The sequence below is a fragment of the Calypte anna genome, chromosome 1 (assembly GCF_003957555.1).
Source record: "Calypte anna isolate BGI_N300 chromosome 1, bCalAnn1_v1.p, whole genome shotgun sequence".
In the NCBI taxonomy this organism is placed as follows: domain Eukaryota; kingdom Metazoa; phylum Chordata; class Aves; order Apodiformes; family Trochilidae; genus Calypte; species Calypte anna.
In genome coordinates, this window is record NC_044244.1 from 140527015 (window position 1) to 140547399 (window position 20385).

At 38.3% G+C, this 20385-nt stretch overlaps 1 protein-coding gene across 4 annotated transcripts in view; it reads right to left on the reverse strand.

Moving 5' to 3' along the window:
• ARHGEF7 (Rho guanine nucleotide exchange factor 7) overlaps positions 1 to 20385 on the reverse strand; it is a 123848-nt gene that overhangs the window by 41495 nt on the left and 61968 nt on the right. For all 4 annotated transcript variants that reach the window (XM_030446884.1, XM_030446910.1, XM_030446903.1 and 1 more), the window contains exons 6-9: positions 16490 to 16578; positions 9797 to 9891; positions 9437 to 9532; positions 1420 to 1542 (exon numbers count right to left, since the gene is read on the reverse strand). In XM_030446884.1, coding sequence (XP_030302744.1) covers positions 1420 to 1542; positions 9437 to 9532; positions 9797 to 9891; positions 16490 to 16578 — 403 coding nt within the window. The remainder of the gene's footprint in view (positions 1 to 1419; positions 1543 to 9436; positions 9533 to 9796; positions 9892 to 16489; positions 16579 to 20385) is intronic.

Sequence of the window (20385 nt, forward strand, 5' to 3'; positions counted from 1 at the left end):
AATCTTAAGAATTGTGGATGATCAGTCTGCTGTCACTTGTCATCTTCCATTTATAGATTAAATCCAAGATCTCTGCATGCAACAAGCATGAGGTCACAAACAACAAAAAAGAGCCATAAATGTATTAAAACCCCACAGGCTGGATCACCTGAATATTTTACCATTTACAAAAAGTGGTGCTAGAACTAGGCCATTTGAAGGAAAACAAAAAACAAAAAACAAACCACAGTAGGGGACATTTTAGAACACTAAAAGGGGAAAAAAAAACCCCAACAACACTAAGGGAATTTAAACATACTGTGTCCTGTTTAATTCATCATTGCTTCTGACAAAGAAAACTCAAAACCTTTCTGCCTAAACTGCAATATGAATTTGCACCTTGAGTTTTCAAAGTGGGGTTGTAACACAGTTACATATCTTACTATAGGAAGGGAGATGGTTCATCATATTGCAAAAACATACTACATATTGTTGCTGTTATAACAAAATATGAGTTCTTGGAAGAGGCTACCACTATAGAAAACAACTCAGTTATGATCCCCTTGGTTTAGAAAGGGTTAAGAATATTTAAAATGTGTACTTTGGTCCACCACAAGACAGAAAAAAAAAGAAAGGGGGGTGGGAAGCAACAGCAGTTACCCTGCTATAATTTGTCCTGTGTCTAACCCTGAAAAGAAGGTCATGAGTCTCTCCTGCACCACATGAAGACATAAATAGCCCCATACTGACAGCTGCAATGTGTCTTCATCAGGACAATACACAGGAAAAAAAAACCTGTAAAAGACAACTTCTTTAATAGCAAATTCTGGCCTGAACAGTGTTCCCTCAAGGCGATTAAAGCATGTTCTGTGCAAATTCAAGGTCCATCCCAAAGCTTAATAACTTATATCATGTTAACACTCAGCTTTCCATTTCTTACAGGAAATACTAATTTTGAAAATTTGAAAAGCTCACACTTGTTTTATATTCCATAGCAAAGCTAAGAGTATGCCATTATATAACTAAATACATAAAAACAGACAGGGCTAAGTTACAACTCACCAAGTGCCTAAAAAGCCTACTAGTCATCACACCAATTATGCCATGATTTCAAAAACTTGCTTTGATCAACATTTTAAAAACAATATGGCAATCACTCCACTTTGTTTTACATATTCAGACTACAGTATAGCTTCTTCACATGAGAAAATTCTTTCAGATAGTTGACAGCACACTGCCAAGAGCAACAAGCTGGTCCATATCACAGGGAATAGCTTTGTGTCCCAAGTTTTTTTGTCAATATACTCATGCTATTTTTTTCTTAAACAAACTCTTATCATAATAAATGCCTGTCAAAAGAGATATCACAGCTTTACAACACAACTCTGTATTATGCCATTTTTTTGGTATCAGACTTGAAAGACTACAAAGTAAACGTACCTGTGCTCTGTGAGAACATTTACTGCTGATGGATGGTTGGCACAGTATGCAAGGTATAAGCTTTTCATTTGTGGCATCAAGTTTAGAAAACACCCTCCAACCCTCTGCTGAGCTTCAGGCAACCTAAAACCAGAGTAATAAAGATGAAATTACCGTCAAACAATCCAGACAGAGAAATAAATTAAAGCCTCAAAAAGCAGGGCATACTGGGTTTGTGTTTGGTTTTGTTCTTGTTTTTTGTTTATTAAAAATCAGATAGATTTCTATGGTCACTGACCAGGAACCAACACCTTTTCCTTTTTTACAGCTTCAGCCCTATAGCTGTCAGGCCTGATTATGCCACCACAGTACAGGAAGAACATCAGACCTAACTGCAAGATGGTCATTCAGCAAAACCTTTTCAAGAATTAGTGGTAATTAGCATCTTCTTTGAGTGCTTGCTTTTCAGACAACACACCTACCTTTTCATACAGTTTGCTACCCACGTATGCCATTTCAAATCTCAAAAGCAGCTTGTCAGCACTTAGGCAAAACTGGCTGGAGTACCAACAGAATTCCCTCCCTCTACCATACACCAGCAGAGATGATAGGCTTAAAATATTCATTAACATCTAAGTACCATATTAATCTCTGATAGCACAACTAGAAGGCACTTACAGTGCAGTAATAGGCTGTTGTTACACAATTGTCACTCATCTTGCTTTTTAAGGACCATAAAGCACTTATGTTGGTTTGTTACTGGGGCAAGAGTGCTTCTTTGCCACAATCTGTACAGAAATACTTTCTGTAACTCACACTTTCATCATCAAAAGCACCACATTTGCTGAGAAGTGAAGGAAAATGCCACTGTTCTGTCCAGAGAAGCTCATTTTGTTAGCATAAAATACTGCTTAAATAACAGCAGCCTCAGTGATAAGTAATTCAGTGATAGTGAAAGGTAATTCAGCAAATCAGCAAGTATTTAGAAGAAAAGCTTAGTTCCATACTTCCATACTCTTTGGGAACCTAATCAGTTTTGATCAGATTTGTCAGAGGAATATGCACACGCTTATTCACATAAACACAGGGAGACAGGATATTAAGATAGATAATAGCAATATACAGTGTATATTTCAAAAGGTTTTAGCAGAAACTGTCATGGCAAATTGCAGTAAGAAAAAATATCTTGCTTATAAATATCTGAAATTGGCTGCGTGGCACCAGCTTAGAACTGGTACAATCAGCAGAAAGTAAAAGTCTGACTGATTTTGCATCTGTTTAATCAGAGGGGGAAAAATATGCAATCCTTCCAGTCTTATTCTTAGTATCTCCTGAAGCTGCATGCCCTCAATACGCAAATATAAGCACACTCACATCCTTTAAAATTCAAAAGGTTTTTCAAGTTAAACACAAGCCTGACCCCGAAAACCTCCACAACTTCCCTGGGCAACCTGTCCCAGTGCTTCACCACCCTCACACTAAAGAATTTTTTTCCTAATGTCTAACCTAAATCTCCTCTCTTCCATTTTAAAGCCATTACCCCTTCTCCTATTGCTACAAGGCCTCATAAAAAGTCCCTCCCCAGCTTTCTCGGCCAGCTCAGGCACTGGAAGGCCACCATGAGGTCCCCCTAGAGCCTTCTCCAGGCTCAACAACCCCAACTCTCTCAGCCTGTCTTAGTAGGAGAGATGCTACAGCCCTGTAATTGCCTTTATGGCCTTCCTCTGGACTCCTTCCAACAGCTCCATGCCCTTCCTGTGTTTGGGTTTGGAGAATTGGACCACCCTCCTGGTAGGGTCTCACAAGGGCAGCGTAGAGGGGAAGAATCACTTCTGCCAACCTGCTGGCCACGCTTCTTTTGATGTGGCCCAGGAGAGTTGGCTTCCTTGGCCGCACGTGCACGCTGCCAGCTCATGTTGAGCTTCTCATCAACCAGCACTCCCAAGTCCTTTCCCTCAGGACTGCTCTCAGATGGCCCCGTGAACTCCAGAAGAAAAGAACTCTTCAGATTTCCAGGACAGCCATTCCTCCAGACAGGGATGTTCCCATCCTGCTCAAACACAGTCCTCTTGTTTCACTCCTTGGGTTCTCTCATATTAGTTAAAATTCAAAGTTCATCTGTGATGATGATCCCAATAAATCACCGAAAACATGAGATCTCTCTCCTGCTAAGCTGTTCATTCTCTCTGTACAGTGTTGGAAGACCTACCCATTATGAAGACAAAACTGACTGTACATATAACTAAAACACAAGGTGGGGGGAAACATGCTCCCTTATTCAACAACATCAATTACAGAAAAAGACACCTCAATCTCCAGTTGGTCCATCATGCCAGATACTCTCCACTTGCATTACCAGTGCTCCTCACATTAAAGGCTAGGACCCACATTATACTGTCTGCACCTTTATTTCCTTTTCAATAAAAGTTTAAATCCTGAAAACAGAGTGGCTGCTTTTGCAAGTATTTAGGGAAAAAAACAGGGGAATTCCCCAGAATACCTTGGGAATGTTACTCTTACAGCCTTTCCAAGCAGCATTTCCTGTCTAGCAGCTGCTTGCCTTTGAGAAATTTAAGCATGAGCTAATAATACATTCTTTAAGTAATAGATGCAGCAAAAGTCTCAGACTCTGAAGATATATTCAAGGCATACAACTCAGCATTAAACAGTAAGCAGCCCCATGAAAATGGCTAAATTGCCTTTTCATACTGTAGTGCCAGGGGGAGAGTGAATAAGGGCTGTTAGCACCAAGCAGACATCTGCATCTTCTCAGTCTGCTTTTCTTTTAGCAGAATGAAAGACTGATTCTTTATTACATGCTGCACATGCATTGCAACTTTATACTTTATGTTCTTTGTTGAATTAAGATATTAACAGACTCTGAGAGGCTGGCAACTCATGGTCTATGTATTTTCTAATGCATGCATTAGTTGCAAGTGTTCTACTATTAGAGGAACAATTAATAAATTCTCTTTCAACAAATTAAATCTCCTTTAACTGTTGGAAAAAACAATTTAAAGCCTATCAATGTATCATATAAGCTAATTAATTAATGTGTTCAGTAAAGAGCATAGTTATTTTACAATTAATTTAGTTGTCATCCCAATACTTTTCTATTACTTGATACTTTAATTAAAAAGGAATCAGATATTATATTTGTACATACATAAAGCTAAATTTCCATTACAGAAAGACCAAGGACAAATGTTTTAATTTAATTTCCAGAATTAAAGAGAAAGTTTGACATTGTACACACGAGACAGTCATCATCATACAACTAAATCTAATTATTTATCTAACATATCTCCTGTTGGAGTTACACCTGATAGTTACCAGTTCTGTTCCTCCAGACTTCAAACAGGTTCCCACTGCAGGATAATTTGAGAAAGGAAAGAAAATACCTGGTTGCTCAATCAATGCTTACTCAAAGATTCTAATCAAAACCACCAATGGGAACTGGGCTAAAGCTAGACTGGGAGCCAACATGGAAAGACATTACAGAATATCTTATTATGCCCTGCATTTTCTGAAGAAATCTGCTATAGTTTTGGCATCAGAGGACATTACAATATTGTGGGAAAGGCTGGGGAAACAGATAAATCCAGACAAATTTAAACACAGATTAACACAGGCAATTTAAAAAGGAAATTCGGTAAAAATGTTTTTCTTTTTGCAAGGAAAAGAACAGATATCCCTAAATTTCACTTGACTGTGTGGTTACCGTAAGAGAGCCATGCAGCAATCCACATCCCTAGAAATATATGTATACACAGACCTACATACATCTGCAGAATCTGCCACAAAATGCAAACTTTCAATTATCTGGGTAACATCTTGCTGCTCTTCCCCATCTCCAACTCACAGAAAGACAAACAGCAGAATTTCCTGCCCCTTTCTCAGCCTCCTGAAGGAGCTTTGTCAATGGTAAGTTTGCCATATCTGCAGGAGGTCAGTATAGAGAATGTCTCAAAATCTGACAGCAGAGAAGAGCCAGGAAAAGTAAAAGTCTGCAAAAATTAAGGGATAATTTTGATCGCTGACTCCAAGGGATGCTGTTGCCAAAGAAACAGAAGTGCTATCCCCTGTGGCTTCACAGTTAATAAGAAGGGCACTTTCCAATTTTCTGAGCTGCTGTTTCCACAAATGGAGGCAGTACTCCATTTATTCATAAACCAGTCTAATTTTTAATGCTCTCTTCACAACTGTACCTTTCACTATGTCTGTTTTCCTTTACCTCTCAGACACCAGTTAATCACCTGCGTGTTTGTTTCAAGCAATCTGAAGACACTGTGGTCAGATCCACTTAAAGCTGATAGCCTTAATTTCTTTTGATACTCACAATAACCAAAAGCATGGGAAGATACTGGGGTAAACCTCTAACAGACCTAATTTACATCTGCACTACAAATCCAAACATGAAACACTAAGTTTCGGATTACATTTAAGCAATCTCCCCCTCCCATTTTGGCCTCTCTCCCTTTTCTTTGTGTTTTTGGGTTGGTGGTTGTTTTAGCTTTTTAACTTCCATTCCAGCACTGTCCCAGAACATGAAGTATCTACTTGCACTCAAGCACAGAACAAGATAAAGAAAAACAACACAGTTACTGTGACTGCAAGACAGGGGACATGAGAGAGAGAAAAAAACCCCAGTTTTAACTGCTGTGGGGCAGGGAGATAAATCTACAATACTAACTGAAAAACTAACAATGCCTTCCATTCACTACAGAGGAGACTATACCTAAGCAAGCCATGTAGGCTGGTGTCACCAGCCAGCCTGTGTATTTTGTCCCCCTTCCCTTACCTGAGAAGTAAAACCATAAACCAACAGCTTGTATTTCCAGGTGAATGGAATAAATTTTTTTTTTTTTTTTTTTTTTTTTAAGCAGAAGACATCTGTTCAATCTCTTGCTGCAAATAAGATGATTATCAAATCCAAAGAACAGTACTGCCATAAAGATCATTTTGATCAGGCCAGAGATCACTTCATCGACCCCGACTTTGTTCATCCAGAGACTCATCAGCTGTATGAATCATGGCAGAACTCATCTTTGGCTCTAGATCACACATCTGGAAAGAGAACTTAAAGCACTAGACCACCTTCTATCTTCAAGAGACCAGAGAACAAAGCACTCTCGCCCCGTTTTACTGTCAGAAATCTGCCCTTTCACAACTGAAGAGTCCAGCAACATCTCTCTGCCTTGTTGGTTACAGATGTTTCCCATCCATCAGAACAAAATGCACTTGATCAGTCCAAAAAAATAGCCCAAACAAAAAAAAACCCAAAACAAAACAGAAACAAAACCAACCAAAAGCACCAAACATGCTTTTGAGGTAGATTAGCCATAAGTTTCTCATTTAATGTTAGTTAAGCCTCATTTCATATGATTCTTTTGCTTGGTAAGTGAAGCAAAGTCATAAAGGTAAAAGTAACCCCAACTCAATCTGTCTGACAGTGCCCAGGATCCAAGCAGGCAGACAGAAAGTGTTTCCTGGCCTGTGACAGATGGATCAGCCCACAGAAACAGCACAGTGAACACTGCAACAAAGGCTGACTTGGACAAGTTCAGAGAGGACAAAGCTTTAACACCACAACAGGAGAGGTTCCAGGTTCAGGCAGGGCGAGGGTGGCACACAACTAAAACCAATCCATGTCCAAACAACTCCCTCCCCCAAGACACACAAAAAGCCCATTACAGTATTAAGTCTTCTGGAAAAAACACAACTCCAATGTTGAACAACATGAGGATTAAAAAAAAATAATAATAAAAAATTTAAAAAAGTGGTGCAGGCAGGAAGAAGAAAAGGATCAGAAAGTTTGTCACTTATGTACCTGCCAGGATTTGTCAAAAGAAAACTTAAATGACAAACCAGCTTAATCAGGGTGTGGAATTAAAAAAAAAAATCATTAAAAGCTCATGCTCAAGAACAGGAATTTGTCAAACATAGGCTGGTGGCACTACAACTGGCAGGACATTGGCATCTGGTCACTGTGACAAGTCAGGCTGGAAAAAACACCATGTTGGATGCTGCAGTATGAAGTGCCTGAATGATGGAATCATGAGCTCTCTGCCAAAAAAAAAAAAAAAAAAAAAAAAAAGATAAATCTATTCTCAGCTTGGAAGCTACTCTGAGTTTACAGAACAGGTTTACCGGCCAAAAAAAGCATGGCAAAATGACAAAAAACAAGGCAGCAAGGCAAGCATTCTTCTACATGATTTGAATTATGATGAATTATATTCAAAACGGGAGGAAGCTGGATGTTCAAGTCAATAAACTATGATGAAAATTAAACAAACTACACCTTGGCATGACCAGCACATTTATGAAAAGAAAGTAACAAAAGATATTTGCAGCAACTGTTCAGTAACCCTGAGGCATTACTTCCTCTGCCCACCTACTAGCACTCATTATGCGCCTAATGTATTACACAGCAATATTTCACTTACTAGGAAGAAGAAAAAAAGGGCACTGTGAGAATGTACTCCAATAGAGTTTACATCAAGGAAGGAATTCTAAATAAGCTTTCTGAGCTTTAAGTTACATCATGAAATCACATTAATCTACATATCAAGTTGAAACAATGCTTGCATTAAATATTTGTTTAAAGGCATATGTTCTTCCATTCTTGTTTTTAAGAGCACCTTAATCAAAAGTTAAATGATAATGGTCTGTAGAAGCAACGTATTTCACTTCTCTAGCTTCTGATTCAGAGAAACAAATCATGGTAACAACAGAATGAGATAACAAAGTGAGGTGCCAAGAAAAGAAACAAGTATGTGGATATATCGTAATTATCAGGGATTTAGACACTTAACTGATCAAGTCAGTGTTGCTAGAAAAAAACATCCTTCTTTCTCAAACACAGCACAGAAGTAATTTGAAGAATGTTTGCATTCCACTGCTGAACAGTCACCTGAACTACCTGAACTACACCATCCTCCTTCCTATCCTCCCCAGCCTAAGCTGTCTAGAGGCAGAAGAGAGGAAGAGAAGCCCCACAGGAGGAGGACATTTGATCCAAAGTCAGCAACAGATCCAGACATACATCACTGCCTAGTGGAGATCAGCTTATATTTTGTCATGACTGTCTCCTCTTCACATGGAGAGCTCAGAGAAAAAGAGAGGTCAAAACACGACACACTGAGCTGATCTAAAAATCACTAGGGCCAAAAGAGGGACCTCCTCCATCCAAGATGTTTGTTCCTTCTCACAGCCAAGTACTCCCAAGCTGACTAAAACTCAAAGCCCTCAGCAGCAATTCCAATCACTAGTTGGGCAGAAAACAAGTAAATCTGGATTAGGAATTTACCTTCTTAGCTCATCATGTGGACAGATAAAACCAAAACACAGGTAAGGAAAAGGACATAACTGAGGTTAGAAACATATTACACTTTCATTGGTTTCAACAAAATAAGTGTTAGGACAGTTGACATAGGATATGGTTCCCTTCATACTTGTACTCCAAACTGCTAAGGTACAAGCTGAAAAATACTCAACTACCACTTCAACTTAACCTATGGAAGGAGGACAGGTGTCTTCACCCCCTTCTTTCTGTGTTTCATGCTTCTTAATGGTTTGGCACAGTCGTTGAGGCTAAATTTTATTGATCTTGTTCTGTCTATTCCACGTGTCTCCCAGCACATTTTGACAACCACCATTTGCTCAGGACAGGGATACAAGACAGAACTCTTCATGCAGTAACTTTTCCCCATTTTCCTCCACTATTACATCACAGCTAAAGTTCCCTTCATTTCTCCTCATACTCTTAAGACCTAAAATTCATGCCTCCAGAACAAAAACCACTTCCTCAAACACTTCCCCAAACTACATCAAAATTCCTACCTCTGCAATTGCATCCAAGGGACAAAACCTATCTGCACAAGCAACCAATGCATTATCCAAATATTTATTACTGCACTGCTGTATCCTTCTAGTGAGAAGCAAACAAACAGCATCATAAATAACACACACAAGCAAAATAATGAAAAAAATATTTGCTTGTTCAAATTTTACTGTATCTAGTACGCATAGTACTTACTTGGTGCATTCTTCTAAAGACTGTACAAGCATTTGCTGGAAAGAACTTATTTCTTCCAGGTTTCCCATCAAGTATGAAGTATTTGCTGAGTTTAACCTGGAGCAAGGTAAATAAAAAAGTGTTAAGGTTTGCAGTTATTGACTAATTGTGCTAATAAAAGCTACAATCTTAAAAGACAATGCTTACTGGTTCTTAGATCAAGGACCAGGCTCTGTCAGAGTCAGCAAGAAAACTGAATAAAAGCAAGCCCTGCATCACAGTCCACACAAGAAAACACACAATAACATCCAAGTTTTTAGAACAAACCATCCCAACACCCAAGATATCTTAAATTTAAAACACCAAACCAAACTCACATACTTTTCACTGCCTTGTAATGGTCGCAGGTAGTTTGAAAGCATTGTTTGTAGCTCCTTAGCATATTCATTTTCTGTTTCTAATATATTTTGTAGCACCTATAATAAACAACAGTAATTGGTATTTTTTGGGATATTTCAAAATGCTCAAATCAATACACATTTTAAAACATTAAAATCTACTTAGCATTAGGAAAATTTAAATAACAGCAAGAAAACATTACATACTATACATTTATGAAATTCACAGGAAAAATAAAAACGCCACATATACTTGATGAGCCATTCTTTAGTCATACTGTAAAAAAAAAGCAAGCTAACAATAATTTCTCCGCACTTAAACCTTAATTGGAAAAACTGAGCTATACAGTGTGTTCTTCCAAAGCTAGGAGTAATTATTCCTCCTATATACTTCAAAACAAAGATCTGAGGTTAGTAAAGTACATTAGAAGTTGCAAGAGAAACAAAAAATTAAACTGTTGGCTCAGTCTCAGTTACAACACACAGCAGTTCATCTTGCCAGCAAAGGGATTGCTTACTTAGATGTGCTCTTCTATCTAGAAGGTCTGAATATTAGTCAAGTATCAAGTAATTGTGAACTTTACTTAGCAATCTGATTACCATTTTTGTATTCTTTTCAAATGCAGCTGCCTAACCTTCAGCCAAGACTGTGACAGTATACACTACTATAAGAAAATTACAACAGATTCTGACATAAAGCTACAAATTTATAAAGTACTGCACACGCTTAGTTTTTTGCATTAATATAAATCAAACAACTGGAATACCCCCAAAATGTGTACAAGAAAGCATTTTAAGGGGCCACTTCCAGGGAATCTGCTTTAGAATATCCTCCAATGTATTCACACAAAGTTCTACTGTGCTTCTAACAGACAGATTGGTTTTTGCCTCCAAAAAGTTAATGATTTAGCAAGACAACCATGAAAACTAAATGTAACCCAGGGAACACAGCTGAGCTTTGAAAACATCTTGCTATTAACTGGTCATAAGCCACACCACAAACTTTCTCATTTTGCTACATACCATCTTTGTCAAGCCTACAGTAATATCTCATTTCAGCATTTATAGTAACGACCATAATTGAGTGCATTATTCACTGTTGTAGTCACTAGTCTCTTAGGAAAGAAAAAAAGCCATTCATTCCTAAATGCAAACCTGATGAAATAACTTTAAATAGTTCAGTATGTCAATGAAGAATTCACTGTTCCTTTTCATTGGTGTCATTGATTCTGCTTATTCCTTCAATGCTTCTATTCATTTGGAGAGAGAGAGACCAGTTTTGAGTTCATTCTTTTGTTGGAAATCTGAATCCTGAACTGAAGATTAAAATGTCTCCATTCTCTGCTAAACATTATGACAGAAGAACATCACAGGGAAAGTTATAGCTACTAACAAGGAAACTACACCATAAAATACAAAATGGACACTTTTTTAAAAAGGGGTTTTTTTAGCACTTAGAAAAAAAATAAATAAAAAAACCCTCCATTGATCATAGCACTAGTTAAACTCCACATTCTCTTACACATATACAAAATAAAATCAGAGAATTATTTACATGGAAATAACAGCACTCAGATTTAAAACTGAGATTTAAAACTGAATGCAAGATCAGTGTTTTCCAATATGTCTTTTTGTACAAAAACCTACGAGCCCAAAGTCATTGCCAGTAGCAGGGAATAGGAAACTGAAAGCCAATGACAAAAACAGTGTCCTGCTGAAGAACTAACAGCCTTACAAGAAGAAAAAAAAAAATCTACACATTTGCTAGAGATCTTGAAAGGCCGCACCAAATTCTCAAAGTAGGTCCATTCTTTGTAATAAACTACTTGATAAGCTTGAAGTTAAACCGGTTTCATATTGTTCGCAATTCTTATTTTCCTGTGTTGGTTTGGATTTTTATTTGAGGATTTTATCTGCAATACAGAGAATAAGGGACTGGAAGAAAATGGCTTAAAGGAGGAAAAAAAAAAAGCAATTATAAACATGCTACAAAACATATACAGAGCACTAAGATGAACTTATGCTGCTATTCTAGGAGTTCACAGCATTACATTTTAGACAGATGCCGTTTTAAACACTTCCCAAAACACATTAAATCTACTTCCCCGTTTGTTTTTTTTACAAGTGCAGTTTGCTCTGCATACAACATTCTTTTACTTCAAATCTCTTTTAAAAACAATAACCTTGCCAACATAGCTTTTAAAACATCAGTTCTGTGAACTCCTGCATCCTTCCAGCTTGACTTACCTACCCCACGGAGAAGCTGAGGATTAAAGGCTTGGAGTGTGCTTGGAAGTGCTAAGCAGTCAGCACTGACACTCAGTGTTTTTGCACCAGAGCACCCTCACACTCCTCACATCCACATCTCTCCCACATGCTCTAATAATCACCTTTCTTCCCTTTCCCGCTTTCTGGGCGTTCTGGCTGCTGCAAGATCCCATAAGACCTCGAAGACCTTGTTTCCACAACTCCACCACAACATTTGCACAGATGAGCAGCACTCAAGTGGCAGATCTTGCAATCCCTGACACGGATGAATAGCAGGCACAGACAACTGAGCTCAGACAGCACAGGCTCTGTCAACTGCACAGCATGGAAAATTCAAGCACAGTTAACGACTCGGTCACACAGAACCCCAGACATTCTCCCTAGAGGCAAAAACTAACACCCAAAAATTGATTCTAGGTGACCTACATGAAGCAGATCACCTTCCGAATCAGAGGGAGAAGAGGCAGATTTCACAGCTATGCTTGGGCACGATCCTGTGAGAACGCTCCTCCTGTGAGAATGCTGTTCAGCCTGGAAAAGAGGAGGCTCAGAGGAGACCTCATCACTCTCTACAACTCCCTGAAAGGAGGTTGGAGCCAGGGGGAGGTTGGTCTCTTTTCCCAGGCAACTCTCAGCAAAACAAGAGGACACGGTCTTAAGTTGCGCCGGGGGAGGTTTAGGTTGGATATTAGAAATAATTTCTTTACAGAGAGGGTGATCAGACACTGGAATGGGCTGCCCAGGGAAGTAGTGGATTCTCCATCCCTGGAGATATTTAAAAAGAGACTGAATGTGGCACTCATTGCCATGGTCTGGTAACTGCAGCAGTAGTGGGTCAAGGGTTGGAGTTGATGATCTCTGAGGTCCCTTCCAACCCAACCGATTCTATGATTCTATGATTCCTGTTTTATGGGAGTTGTTGGTACTCAACTGAAATACTACATACTTCAGCAAAATGGTGATCAACATCTAATTTTCCACAAGACTAAGAGATGAACCCCTTGTAACACTTGGAGGAGGGCAATATAAAGCACCACACAAGTATGCCATATCTCAAAAACTTTCATGAACTTCAGTAAACACAAAGTCTTGACCCAACTTCAGAAATACAGCCTCAAAAGGAGTCCTTATTTTCCACCACTTCTCAAACACTTAAATGAAAAAAATGGAGAAAGCTGCCCATTTCTTTGCCTGCTTTTAGAACATAATCTCAAGGCAATTTCCTGTAAGCAGAGATAAGCATTTTATTTTGTACACAAAGTTATAAATTCTCAAGAGATTACCAAATAAAAATAAAACCCTGTAATGCACGCTCTGTTTCCAAGGAATAACCTGCACTAATACACCCACATCTTCAGCAACAGGCTACTAAATTACTTCTATACAAAAAATGCTTCATGCTTGATCACATGTCTGGTTCATATTACACACTGCTGTAGATTTGTACCATTTTATGGAGGACAAGACCTTGTAGCACTACCCATTCTCTACTAACCTGCACTCCCAAGCCAGGCAAAATGTAAAGAAAAACCAAATGTACTCTGTCTTTTCAGTGACAACTAGTGCAAGGTGCAGCTAATAAAGAACACTGAGACTAAAAGGTATGTGATTTGTCTTATGAACTTCAGATGTAGCCCTGTGAATCTATTAAAATAAAAAGCACATTCATAAGGGGGTGATGAACAGAGGGAAGTGGTGAAAGCCATCTTCTCTTTACATTAAGCACCTTTCCCTTAGCTTGTCCCAACCTTTCTAGCAGAAAGAGAGATTATCATAGCATCTTCTACCACTTTCTGAATTACCTCTGAACTACCCTTCAATTTAGTCCTCAGAACAACAAATACCCCCAAAAGTACAGCCTGCACCTGCACAAATACTGCCCTAAGAAAAACTGCAATTAACAATCATGAAGTTTACAGAATCTTGGCCCTTACCTGTAGGGTAGAAGACAGCCACAACATAAAAATTGCAAGCAGCCCTAGAGTACCAGCCTCAAACCACAACTGGCTGTTAAGAGAGCCAATAACACAGATAGTAATCTCTTTATTTTGGACTACATTTTTTTAGCTACCAGTTGTCAAAGTTTTCTACCTTAGCATATGCTCAATTTTGTTACCAGTGCAGACTGACAGTAAGACTTCTGGCACAGGGAAGTCCCATACCTGCAGCTTACTTATAAAAACAGAAAACAGACCTCAACTCAGTTAAACTGCTTTCACTTCAGCGAGTTCGTTGTTTGTCTTATCTACATGTAAAAATAATTACATATTTAATACTTAATAAAAATCAATTTTATAGTTATGCTGCCATAGGAAGCACTTAGTATTTTTTTCAAGAAACAAAGTGCATTCTACAGCACATCCTCTGATTCTTTTTATTTAAAGAATAAAATGGTGAGCTTAAAAAAAAAAAGTGAAGGTATTTGCCACATTGTGGAAAAACATGAAAACAATGACCCCGTTCACCAGAAACATATTTAAGAACAACACTAGGGCCAGTTCTCTAATTCACTGTATATATTGCTATGAACTGGTCATTTCCCCCCACCCCATTATATCCTCCACAGTTAATAAATAGTTATAAGTCCTACTTTAAAAGTCAGCTATAGCTGTTTGTCAAAATATATAGTAGCTTTAGTCTCCATGATTATGATCATAGTTTATCCGAGGAACAATTATAAAAAGCACACAATCCAAAGGTGGTATTTCAGAATTGTATTGCCTTTTATACCTTAGCCACCTTAACTATGGTTTTACAAACATTCAAACATTTACTTCCTACTATTTTGCCTGATGTACACTATCAGTCCTCAGAGTGGCCTATATTACTCTTACAAATTAAATTATGCAACTACAAGATTCAACACATTTTGTACACAATCAAGCTGAGTTTTAGTTAAGCTGAAATTAAACAGCTGCAACTCTTACTATTTATCATACTAAGATCAATCAGGGAAATAACAATATAAGAATATATATGAGGAATGTATTTAACACTGCCTTTAAAAAAGCAAAAACATTCCAACAAAACCAAAACCAACTCAAATCTTAAGGTTTTCAAGAGAACAGAATTTTTTTTAGATTAAAAATTAAACGTAGTATTTAAACTTAAGTAAGGGCAGTCTTCTGCCTAGTGAAGGAACTAAACTTCTCTTTGCTGCATTCACTCCAGTTGTACCCAAAAATCTTGGTTTTGCCATGAAAGCAACAACATAGAAGACAATCATTGCTAAGTACAACAGCAACTTGGAAAAAAATTACTCGGAGAGATAAAGTGAAAAACAAAAATAAAAAGAGCTATCCAACATTTTGTTGCTGGATGTGCCACAGGAAGATCCTTCCTTCCAGCAGCTGGAGGGAAAATGTGCCTGCACAGGTACTTTGCACTGGGCCTGGCTGCTGTGGGATGCAACAGCCAAACAATTGCAGTCCCCCCTTTCCCATGGGATAAGGATTGCCCACAGAGGCATTGGGCAAGCTAGGGGAGGAACAGGAGGAGGTTGCCCCGTTGTTTGTAATTAGTGGATTATATGCAAAGCTGCTCTGTTCTCCCATGTGACTGGTGTTATTCATGCCAGAAAAGACAAAAGCATAAAATGATGCTTTATGATCCCTGCTAAAACCTGACAATGAAAATGAAAAACATCTATTTCAAAGAATAAGGAAAGAAACCTTACATTTTTAATTTATACCAGCAGGGAGCAGTGGTTAACAAACAGTACGAGGCTTTTTGCTTCCCTATTTATATCTATTGTTAGTAAATAAAGAATCCTCAAAATGGTTACAACACCACCTTTAAATACAGACCTGGATATGTTTCTTACACACATTTACTAAAGAAGTATGAGTATTTAGGTTAAGAATTCCTTGGGGTGTGTTAAAGGCTGATTCTGTCTATGCTGCTTTACTGTGAAAGCGATCTATCACTGTAAAGGAGAGGTTCCCAAAGTTGATTTATAAGCATGAACACAAAGGAGGCAAATTGATTCCACATGTTCAATCTTATGTTCAAGAAAAAAACCCAAAATATTCTTCATCACTTTAAAACAGCAAAATTTCATTACTTCATATATATTGGGAAAGACTATAGGCTGTATATTTGAGGGGTGGGGAAAAAAGGGAAATTAACAACTAGAAAAGCAAATAAAAGGAGCATAATATATTACAGACATGCCTATTACTCATTCACTTTAGACTATAATTTTGCATCATGCTGAAGAATCAGTATGTGTGATACTCTATTAAACTAATAATGATCATGTTTAGATGAGAATTCACAAAAACCTCTATCTAGTTTTGGCACTACGGCTCTGACAAGACTGCCAAATTTTCTGTGCAGATAAGAGTGTTTAGTTAAATGACTTTCTACTGTATACAACAGCTCACATAGAGGAAAAAGGATCACTCACCACATTGTAATAGCTTTTGTTAATTGCAGACGTATCAAAGCCTTTAGGTGGACTCTTCAATGTACCTGATTTGGGGGAGACCGGTTTTTCTGAAATGCAAGGTATTTTTGTGTCAATTGGGTGCTATTTCACAGCTCAACACTAGAGGTCAAACAAACTGCTTTAAAATATTTATCATAAGAAAGTGAAAATTGTACTTCACTGAGAAATTTACATACTTGTACTTGAAAATATGGTTAAAGCAACAAAAAGGTTCCTATGTTCACAATGAATCAACCTCTAGCCTCAATGAAGGAAAAAATTCCATTCATATTCCCAGAAACAGAAATCAGTCAACAAAATTAGCTTTTCAGAAATTATTTTTAAGAACAACTCAGACTGCAACTAAAAAAACCAAAACACAGCAATCCAAAACCACACAACAGGTATTTCCAAGCAGTACACACAGAACCAACTGAGAATGTTTGTGAGACTGTATTGATCAGGACATTGTGTTTTCATTTGTGTTTCTTTTTTTAATAAGGACTTTCTATTATGTAAATTTCAAAAAAGCATTTCAGTAATTTGTAGCCAAACAATAAAATGGCAAACTGTTAGGAACCAAAAAAAAAAAAAAAAAAAAAAGCATAATAAAACTTTGAAAGCTTTACCTTTTTGTTAAAAGCAAGCTTCTGTTTCAAATGCATTTTCATAAACACACATGAATAATTTAACTCTCATTTACCTGATACCTCAGGCCACTGGGAATAAATTATGCAAGTCTCAGATAGAGACCTGCCTTTCCAGTAGAAGCCCAGCCAGGCAACCTAAGGGCCAAGGTATGGAAAATTCCCATGGACATTTTTGCTGACCTGGGAAACACCAGGGAACAGCAGGTGTAGTACCTGCCTCTCCTGGACTGTCTCCCGGCTCTTTTAGTTCTTCTTCAGGCTGCCTGGTTGCAGCCAAATGGACACAGTGATCTCAGATGAGCTGAGTACAGGTATAGGACCCCCACCAGTGCCAGGAGCACCAGGCAGGGCAGCTGGACCTCAGACTTCAGCCCCTGAGGAGCAGCTTAGACCCCAAGAGCACCCATGTGGTATCCGAGGGGATTTTCTCTGTATTGCACTGGAACTCGTCTCAAAGAAGCTATTCTAAAAATAAAATACAGTCTTAAAACTGCCAAACATGGGCAAAGCATTTCTCCTTACAATGTTTAGAGATGACAGTAATATCCTTTTGGTTAATATCCCCCACTCACCCACCCCCCCTTTCCAAGTGAGGCAGCAGCACAAAACCCATCAGCCCCAGCAGTTATCCAGCTGGGAACACCACTGCTCTCAGCCAGGAGCCCTGCAGTACCCTTGTGCTCTGCCATACAGCCAAGTAATTCCAAATGACAGGATGCCTCCTACCCCCTTAAAACAAAGCCATAAACCCAAGCAGATTTGTCATTCAGCACTGAGTGTGAAAGAAGCACCTGAAGACATGCTGTATGCTACTCATTTATACATTTATATATAATGCATTTATGCAACAATTACAACTTGTTTCTTTGTACTGAATTATGAAAATTACGTAATTTACACAAACTTGGTAATTTGTTTTCATTCTGTGGAAGCTCTTGACTTACTCTTCTATGTGTAGTGACTTTCAGGTTCATTAAATACATAAAGGCTTATTAATCATGTGCTAAAAACATGAAAGGAGAAACCAGAGTTATCTAATGAAACATGTAAATACATCTAATAATTTTATCATAATACTGATAATATCAGACCCTTGTTACTCTGGAGAAAGAAGGTCACAGAAATCCAGTTCTTCTTCCAGATACTTTGTTATCTTAAATGGTGTGAAAATACATGTCCTTGCCCTAACTTCTAGTAAGCTGCTGAAGGAAGTGAGAGATTTTTTGCTGAAATGTAGAGTCCTTTGTATTACTGGCTGTTCAGCTGACTTAGTTATCCATCAGAAAGACGCAATCAAATTCAGATTTAAAAAAAAGGACACAAAAGAAGAATCACACACTCAAGTAATTTTCCCATACTCAACATTCAGCTTGTAAAATGCAGAGGACATTTCTATTGTAGAAACACAGAATTAGACACAGCAAATCAGTCCAGCTGTCTGTCACGTCTGGTATTCTGCCTCCAAGCACTGTCTTGCTTCATAAAGAGGAATAAGAAACAGTCTTGTTGCAATTAGCTTATTGCACAATCCATTAGACAGAACACAATTGTCACACATAAGAAATCACTTCCTTAACATAAGCAAAGGTGTTATTTATTATCCTTCATGACAGAAGGTGAGAGTACTTTTACAAACAAATAGCATAATTCATTGAACATTGCAAGCAGGTGTCATCTCCATGCAGTGTATTGGGAATATATAAAAGTTCATTGGTCTATGAAGTCCATAGGTTTTGAAAACATTAGCAAAAGCCTCACATCTTGCCCACTCCAATAAACTGTTTCTCAAAGTACTGGAGAGAGAGAACAACCTGAGCCAGACATCAAGTTTTCCCACATGGAAAATTCTTCCCTTCTCCCAGCTTTTCTCCCAGTCCAAATACAAGTCTGTTACAATAAGACTGAAAGTAAAAAATAACAACATGCATCTGGCTCAAGTACTGGAAGAGACCCTATCCAGCTGATAACTGAAACCCAGAGGTTAAGTTACTACTATCAGTTTCTTTCCTGCTCAAAGCACTACCTACAGCTGCACCCAGCTACACTTGATAAGACTTTGAAGTGTCCACAGGCTAGTGGATTAACCAGCTAGAAGTCACTTAACAGAACACCTTTGGCTGGAGGAGGCTGGCACAGGCTTCTTAACACTAGTCTTCCAGCAAACAACTTCAATCTTCTGTAACCTTTCCCTAAGATGCACATAAGGTTCCATCAACAATCTAAAATGAAATTAAGTTATCCTTTACGAATGTCTACCTGAGTGTTAAAGAAAATTTACCCAACCCCTCCCAATGTTTTGCTTAATTCTATTTTCATTAATACAGAAGCATCTCTTTAACTGCCCTTCACTTTACTTGTCATTCCCTCCTATCTCTCTTCTGCCCCATCTCCAGTTTGCCATTCATTTTCACACAACAGTCTGCTTCATGCTATTCCACAAAGCACTCCTTCAGGATCTACTTTACTAAAAGCATTTCAGATGTAGTGCTGCTAGATTACCACCATGTGATTCCATTACTGGGCTACAGAGTGTGTAATCTAGACACAGAGATTTGATCTGGGCTATTTCATCCTACACTACAGCAGAAAAGATGTGACAACTGGGACACAAAAAGCTATGTGGCCCCTGCTGATAAAGTGTAAAAGCAAGCTTTGTCTCTCAAGCCTACCTGGTCCAACAAGTCCAACACCAGGAAGGTAAGACTGTCCTCAGCCTGGTTCAGACATCACTAACTCCACTCTGCAACATCAACCCTACCAACACTTCTTCCCTAGCTAGATGTAACTTCTCAAATTCTATTCTATTTATGCCCGTAGAGTAACACTTGACAGGAGAACAAAACACCTTTCCAAATGCACATGGTTAGGGAAGGGGAAAGCTAGTATTCTTGGTAGGTTTTTCTCAGTCTTTTTAAGTTAAAAGCATATATGTCCTTCACACAGGCACTACAGGATGGGCATAGGAGAAAATACACTGGCTTTTCCCACATTTAACAACTAACCAGAAGAACCATTAACACCAGAATTTGCACTGGGCCTGATACTAACATCAAGAAAACCTAACAAAAACGAGGCTAAAACAATTAATGACATGTTAATTTCTGTGAAGAATTAGAAAAGCTTGTGGCATATCCAATGTAATTTTTCAAAGCTACATTCCCTTCTGTATGATCTCAAGCCACTTAAATGGATTACACTTTGATAAAACTCAGCAAGTGACCATGT